The sequence below is a fragment of the Neolamprologus brichardi genome, chromosome 9, assembly GCF_056152115.1.
Source record: "Neolamprologus brichardi isolate AB-2024 chromosome 9, ASM5615211v1, whole genome shotgun sequence".
Lineage (NCBI taxonomy): Eukaryota > Metazoa > Chordata > Actinopteri > Cichliformes > Cichlidae > Neolamprologus > Neolamprologus brichardi.
The window spans coordinates 28721381-28729615 of NC_142112.1; the positions used below are offsets into that span (position 1 = coordinate 28721381).

An 8235-nucleotide genomic window follows, 5' to 3' on the forward strand; every position below is an offset into this window, starting at 1 on the left:
AGACTGTCAAGAGATTGTGTAACATGATAAGCCTGCGAGATGTGTGATTTTCCCATAACCCGCAGGCCATAAGTTTTGCATTTTTTTGGACAGTTTCATTTCGATATTAGTGGTTCTGAAAGCTGGTCGGGCTTTTAAGCGGCTGCAGTTTAACCACCCAGGAAGTAAAGAAGAAAGAAAAAAAATACTCAGCATACAGATGAGTTCACACAGCTGAAACTGGAGGCTATCCACTGTAAAAAATCAAGAGTCAGAATCTCTTACAATATTATTTGGTATCATTATAATGTTTCATATGGTTTCAAAATTTCATTCACATGAATTAGGATATGAACTTTAATCTTGAGGTATAACATATATAGTAAACAAAGTAATTTTTAAAATGTTTTTGTTAATAGACACACAAATAAAGCTATAAAAGCTATAAATCTATAGCTACCAATAGTGTTATATTATTTTATTTTATTTTATTTTATTTTATTTTATTTTATTTTATTTTATTTTGTTTTGTTTTGTTTTACACCTAGTAGTGTGTTGTCCCAACGGGTAGAATAATTAATTCATGAATTAATTAACTGAGTTTTTGTACATTATACATGCTTTTTTATATAAAGCAAAACTAGCTCTGTAAATACAGTAAATGTTAGCTTGGCGTTACCTTTAAATGCTAGAAAAATATTCTCTCGGTTAAAAAAACGTAAATAAAGATTTGCCATATTTTGCAGTGCAACAGCAGATTTTTTTTTTTTTTGTCTTAGTCATCGATTCATACCATAAACACATCGTCTATTACCGCTCGAGGCGTTGATTAACTGCTTGTACTTTCCTTTCCTTCGACAAAGTCGGTCAGCCGCTCAACTCATTCTGACTGCACGGGACCGGGGAGGGAATCCCGGCAGCTGATTGGACAGTCAGGGTTTTCCCACGTCACAGGGGATCCTCGGTATAACTGAGAGGCGAGCCGGTCGCGTCGCTTCAATTCACACGTTTTTTAGTCGGGTCTGCACACTCTGAAGACGCCTCCGAAACGCAGTATGGTGAGTCTGCTGCTTTTTACACTTCGCTACTTTTGTTTATGTTATTATCGAGCAACTCTGACCTTCTACTTAAAAAAGTTTTGCTTCGTACAGAACACTGACCTGGACTCAGAGCAGGAGGAGTTCAATAGGCTTTTATATCAACTTGGACATCTTGTCCTGATAAACATGTTAGCTCCTCAGAGGTTTTTAAAAGCAGTTTAAATAGATTTGATGATTTACCGAGGAACGTGCAAGCTGAGGTCGGGTAACCACGTGACAGCGCGGGGTATAGATAATCGACATCCTTTGTGGGTATGAGTCAAGTGTCACTTTGTGCCATTACAAACAAACTGAGCTCACTGCAGCACAGTATCTCCGTGAAGTGAGCACAGGGACTACGTCAAGGCTGCAACGCACTCTTTGAGTGATTGAATTGTTATTAGTAATAACTGATTAATCGTTTTCTGAGACAAAAGCAGAAATACTTGTAATATTCATTTATGTTGATATCTTTGGGAATTTGCATGGATGTCAAATGAAACCGCTGAATCTGTGGAAATATCTGTTTCTACACTGGGGTGTTATGTCAGAAGAAAAACTCATTTTAGGCCATCCTAATGTAAATACATCTCTGCTGGCGTACTTATTCTTACAATAGAAGAACCGGTTTTTAAATTATTATTATTATTAATTTCATATAAAACTCATAAGATAAGCTAAGATAACCTTTATTAGTCCCACACATGGGAAATTTGTTTTGTCACAGCAGGAAGTGGACAGTGCAAAAGTTATGAAGCAAAAATTAGAATACAATAAGAATAAATACAGTACACAACTGTACAGAATAGAATAAAATAAAATACTATATACAGTAGAATAAAATAGAATAAAATATACAATAAGATAAAAATAGAATACAAATGCTATATACAACTGGGTAAGTCCTTATGTCCTTGACTTTTTTTTTTTTTTTACAGTCTCTGCTTGAAAACTCAACGGAAAGGCTGCCTGTGGACCCATCAGAGTCAGATGACACTGACAAACACAGACAAGCCCACAGACTGTATCCATCACTGCCAAATATAGACAGGTGAGACACATCACAGCAGCACTTATGTGAAAATTGGAGTCAGTTTTTATGGAGGAACGTGATGCGAATAATTTGTTTTTCAGGCATGAGTTTTGGTGCAATACTGGGGAAGAACTACACCCGTCTGTGAAGCTGGAAAACACACAGGTAACAAAAGAACAGAGAACCACCACCTTTTGATTGCCTGACCACAACTGAATGATGATATTCGTTGGGTTACTGGAAGCAGTGTGAAGCAAAACTTCCAAAAATGTGTAAAAGGAAGTTGGTAGAGGGAGTCGTGTTGCATAATTTCCCAGAGTCGCAGGCATTTGGCTGCTGATGGATTTACTGCGTGCCACATTTGAGTAGTTCCTGTTTTTCTCTCTTTTATGTGCCTCAGTTGCAAGGGTCCTCTCACAAAAGTGATGTCAACATGAAAACACAGATTCTTATCTTAGAAGAGCAAAAGAACGAGGTGAGTACTTCTCAGACTTTCTGTGTATTCATCTTACGACCCGTGTATGCACGTTTAAAGGTTCACAGTCTTTCTGTTTTTACTCAGCTTCTTTCTATTAATGAGAAATGGGCAAAAGAGTACCGAACCATGGTGCACTACTACAAAGAGAAGGTAAGAAAGGAGCCAGTTCACATCCTTTAATGTTGTTTTTCAGCTCATGTCGGTTTATTATCGCGCTTGTTTATCATTTAAGTGTTGTCTGCGTTCTGCACCCAATGTCCAGGTTGAGGAGTTAAAAGCATTACAGCAGTGTGATCGCTTTGAAGAGGAAGAAGGAAAGCACGTCACGTTAAACCGACTGAAGCTCAAGGTGATCAAAGGAAGAGAGAGCGCACAGGTAAATGCGCCGACCGCTCTTTGATAGATTAAGTCGTTTGATCTGAGCGCTAACGGTTCCCTCGTGGGATGCTTTTTCACAGACGGAAGAGGGTGATGCCAGCTCTGAGAAGCTCGAAGCACAGAAAGAAGTAAAAGAGCTGCGAGCGCAGAACAGCAGCCTGACCCGCAAAGGGCAGCATCAACACGAGGAGATCAGACGACTGAACAAGGTGAGGCATCAGGCTTTCTCTGATATTCACTGATGAAAAGGAAGTCTCATTCTAACCCTCGCAGTAAAAACGCTCTAACAGTGGCTTCAATGTGTTTGTGCAGGCCTTAAAGGAGGCGCTTCAGGCTTCTCAGTCCCTTGGAGTGGACAATGAAACACTAGACATCTGGAAACATCAAGTGAGTGCTTTGTCTTCATGTGTTTGATGTTTTTCTTTGCTTCCTTGGTGGAAAAAAAATGGTTAATGTTGGGAACATAGTCACAGGATTTGTTGCTTCAGGCCTTGCATGACAGACCAGTTTCCATTCAGATGATATGGTGATGATGTCGTTATGTGAATCTATCATTTAGTGTTGAAAGTAGCCTTCGGATTGCTGCCACCCTGTTTAACAAATATACAGTGACAGCAAGGGTTAGCTTAGCATAAAGACTGAAAACAAAGGAAAAAGGTATTACTTGTCCGTGTCCAAAGGCAATCAAAAAACCTATAAAATTCACTCTGCAGTAGTCTGGCTAATAGCTGCTTTCAGCTGCCACTTTGCCACAAAGCAGGCACCCTGCATGTTTGATTTTTGGCAGCGTTTTACACTGGATCCCCTTCCTGACGCAACTCCAAAGGGGATTTGTGTCTTCAGCTCGAATCCACTCAGCTGCTTTTCACTTACTCACTTAAATGAATGTGTAAACCACATCTTATAAAATCCAAGGTTAAATGTAGTAAGGGGTGTATAAGAATTGTCCAAACTGTTGAGTTACCCCTAATGAACATCTGTTTTTATTTGTCTCACGTCCATATTTAGGCTGAAGTCTTTAAGGAAGACTTTCGGAAGGAGCGCAGAGACCGGGAGAAGCTTAAGGGCAAGTATCTGGAACTGGAGAAGAAGTATACCAAAGCTCACAACGAGCTGCATGTCCTCAGATCTCAGGTACCATTCGTAACCTTAGAAAAATTCAGCATGTGAACTATAGGATTAGTGCTAGACTTTAATATGCTTTGTGTATATTCTTCCAGATGACATGGACTCGGCAACTGCACCCCGTGCTTAACTGCTCCTGTGCAAATCAAGCCAAATGTCCGAACTCGGAGGGCCACCAGGTTAGCCAGCGCCACATGAAGCTGCAGAGGCGGTGCACTCTCGATAACAAGCAGTGAAGCTCAACCAACTCCTCTGACTTTTTGGGATATTGTTTAGGCGGACTTTCTGGAAGTTTTTCCCGGAGTATGAGCAGCCAGATCAGTGTTCATCGCCAGCAGAGTGAGGAAGTGAGCTCCGTTCCAGCGAACTCCTCTGCTGGTTCTGCTTGTAACGAGGCCACGCCATCAGTCTGGGTCCACTGAGAGACTTATGTGGGGCAAGGGAGGAACCTAATACACAAATATCGATGCATACGCTTACCAAGAGGAGAAAGGCAGCGAGGGGTAAAATGAAACTGTCAAGATAGGCTGATTACACTTCGAGTGTGACACAGGTTTTATTGCACTGCCCAAACACTACTGACATCCACCATACTGATCAATGATGCAACAAAAATGTGGACATTTCCTGTGTTTAGCACTTGTAAACACCCTGTGCCGCACTACGCTGTAGAAATCTCTTAAAAAAACAGAGTCTTGCCCCAGTGATGGGACTAAAAAAGATCAAAACTATCACAGCTCTGTAAGGAGGCAAAGAAACTCGAGCTATGCTGTGATTATAAAGGCTGGTGTTGTTCTGACTTATATTACACTATGTTATGTCGGTCGTATGCAGGCGCTTTTACAACAGCGAGAATCAAGCCTGTAAGAGAAAGAAGTTAATATATAATATATAATATATACATTTATGTTGAGCAGAGTATTTATATATGTTTGGAAGTTTTTTTGCACATTTTTGTCTGTTTCTTATTTATTTGTCGTGAAAATAAACAACTATACGGTGTTTGTGTTTTAACATGTTCGTACGTACTTCATTCACTGAAATCACTTTTTCACAAGATCAGACAGACCAGATTGTCTAGTTTAGGTAATGCACACTCAACTTTAGCACACACTCCACTGGACTTTTTAAGGATTTCGGTTACACGATACAGCGCACTGCAGTGAACTCATTGTCACGTTAAAGACACCAGTTTGAGGTGAATATGAGATATGTGACGTGGTGTGTTATCCACCCAGTGTCACAGCAGAAATCAAGACTCATCACATCAGGCAATGTTTTTTCCAGTCTTCTAATGTGCAGTTCTGGTGAGCCTGTGTGGGCAGCCTCAGTTTCCTGTTCTTAGCTGACAGCTGACAGCACCCAGTGTGGTCTTCTGCTTATTTGAGTTACCTTCCTATCAGCCCAAAGCAGTTTGGCCATTCACCTTTGACCCCTGACATCAAAGAGATATTTTTTTACCCCGAGATTTGCTGCTGACTGGATATTTTCTCTTTTTCAGACTGTAAACCCCAAAGACAACAGTGTGGGAAAATCCCAGCAGATATGAATAGATGAGCAGTTTCTGAAATACTCACACCAGTCTGTCTGGCACCAACAACCATGCCATGTTCAAAGTCACTTAAACCGTCTTTCTTCATTCTGATGCTCAGTTTGAATTTCACCAGCTCGTCTTGATCATGTCACTGACTTGCTGCCATGATATTGATTGATTAGATATTTGCTTTAATGGGCAGTTAAACGGGAATGAATAATAAAGTCTATATCTTTATATGGACTGGTTCTTATATAGTGCTTTTCTACTCTATCTGAGCACTCAAAGCGCTTTATACAACTAATTCATTCACCCATTCACACAGGCACTTTTTTATAAGCTGTTAAGTGCTTCATACACATTCTCACTCCGATGGATGCATCAGAAAGCAACATGGGGTTAGTATCTTGCCCAAGGATATTTGGCATGCAGACTGGAGCAGACTGGGATCAAACCACCAACCTTCCAGTTAGTAGCTGACCTGCTCTACCACCTGAGCTACAGTCTTTGACTGTAGCTGTGTTTGGTGAAGGATAAAGTTGAATATATAGCAGAATATAGTACACATGTGTATCTGTGAAGCACTTAATGTCTTGATGTTTTCAGCTCATCCGGCTGATGGACCGATTAGTTTGTTCTAGGGCGGGACCTCCCAGCATCTGTCTACAATTTACAAGAATCGCCACTCCTCCTACAGTATTAGTGAGATTTCAGTGAAACAAACACACTAACTAACTAATTCATCCAAACTGTGCTGAAGATCAAAGTCACATTCATAGTTTTACAGGTAACAACTTGTGAATCGTGATGGATGTTGAGCAAGACGAGCAACTAAGTCATTGACAATCTGCTCACCTCTTAACAGGTAACATTACCTATTTGCATTATTGAATCAGATAAAGGAAACATGATTTTTCCCTATATTGCACCGATATGTTGAAAAGCTCAGTTGTTAAATTTCAGGAATCAGTCATTCAGTCAAATTGGAAGTCATCTGCATGAGGAAAACTGAATATGAGGCCTGCTGTGAGGAAACTGATTCCACTTATAGTTTCATTGCATATGTTAGTGCTGGTGTAGCAGACTGCTTTGTAGAAACCAACCTTGCTTGTTTGAAAGACATCTGAAAAAGATTCTGTATTTGGAAACCTAAATCAAATTTAAAGCAGACCATCTAATTTACTTACGAGTCAAAGACACATTGATGCCTCCAGCAAACCAATGATTGATTCAAGAGACTTTAATAAAAAATACTTGTGTTAAAAATAGTTATTTTTTTAAGTCACTTATTATTGGTCATAAGTATCAAGCTAATGACGGCTCAGCACTGAGAATCAGCATACCTCTACTGACCTCTAGTGGTAACCAGCGCAACAAACAAAACCTCACTCTGCCTCATAATTCTCAGTTCCCAAAATAATGAGGAAATATGACTAAGCCAACCTAGGAGCCAGCAGAATCACGATTACCTTATTTTAGTAATTTCTCCATTACGTTACATGTTTACATGTCCACTAACTGGAAGTCTGTCTCTGACTGTATCTGTACACATGAAGCAGAGGGCAGTTCTGTGAAAGGATACTAAACATAAATGGTTCCCTAAATGTTTTCTACTAGATATCCTATCCTCCGCAAAGCTTTCAAGTAAAGACTTTAAGAGAGCTGCAGGATCCTTCTCACGTTCTATTTCTTTATTTACATGATGATAATTTACATCTGGCAGTGAGAAAAAAAGCACAGCCTATGCTGGCGGAAAGATTTTTCATATGTTGCAAGTTCATCTTGAATTTCTGGGCTTTGTTTAGGTAATGTCTCACTGAGGCATGAAAAAAAGATTTGGCAGCAAGTTCACCCAAGCTCTAGACTTCCACTTGCTAAAGGTCATCACTCAACAAATGATGCTTCTCTGCTGGACTGCCAGAAACCACAGAAAGAGCTGGCTGTACATCTGTAATAACAGCTGTACGGAGCCCTCAAAATGCTGGAAAGGTTTTTAGAAAGCAGGAACTACAGCAAAAAGGATCGATTTCTGGTAGGGGGGGATTGAAGGTTTTAACTTGAGTGGAAGTATGTTCTCTGGCTCTTGTCTGGCAGCTTATTTGCTGTAAATCGGGTACATACCTGAATTACACGTAAAAATTGCTTGCTTGCTTTTGATCCCTGAAATATCACTGCTTTGGATTCTCATAAACTCAAACAGTAACAACCAGCCACACTCAACAACATGGTGTAATTGACTCATTAGAAACTACACTGCATTGAACCCAAAGATAAAGACAATTAACCCCTGTCTGGATCTAGTTTTATACAACTCATTGTTGTAACTGATTTAAGGCAAATAAGCTCTCCTGCAAGAGCCAGAGAACATGTTGACATTCCATTACAGGAATTTTTGTGAGATCTTTCCCCCTCAAGTGTTTTGAACACAAGGCCCCCACAAGTGGACAGACGGACAGGATGTGCAAATTCTCCTCCATCTGCTGCTTTTCACTCTCACTGCGCTGCAATGTCCTCACACACAAACAACAGCAGCTTCAGAGCTCTTTTAAAAGCAAAAGAAAACCAGCTTTTCTCAGTTGCACTGTGGTTGCACTGTGATCATAAAGTGACGGCCACAGTCGGCAACAAC

General features: G+C 40.2%; 1 protein-coding gene across 1 annotated transcript; it reads left to right on the plus strand.

Annotated features, from left to right (window-relative positions):
• Window positions 1–806: 806 nt before the first annotated feature.
• LOC148101472 (TNFAIP3-interacting protein 3-like) lies at window positions 807–5067 on the plus strand. The gene is made up of 10 exons (XM_087845648.1): window positions 807–1037; window positions 1997–2109; window positions 2193–2256; window positions 2492–2566; window positions 2654–2719; window positions 2832–2945; window positions 3028–3156; window positions 3260–3334; window positions 3956–4081; window positions 4168–5067. Exons 1-10 carry the CDS (start codon window positions 1035–1037, stop codon window positions 4306–4308), a joined length of 906 nt encoding a protein of 301 aa, XP_087701774.1. The 5' UTR covers window positions 807–1034; the 3' UTR covers window positions 4309–5067.
• The last annotated feature ends 3168 nt before the right edge of the window (window positions 5068–8235 follow it).

Excerpts from the sequence above, each read along its gene's own strand:
- LOC148101472 (XM_087845648.1), top strand. Across the intron at positions 3,335-3,955 it reads TAGACATCTGGAAACATCAA|GCTGAAGTCTTTAAGGAAGA; the intron begins GTGAGTGCTTTG and ends GTCCATATTTAG. Across the intron at positions 4,082-4,167 it reads TGCATGTCCTCAGATCTCAG|ATGACATGGACTCGGCAACT; the intron begins GTACCATTCGTA and ends ATATTCTTCCAG.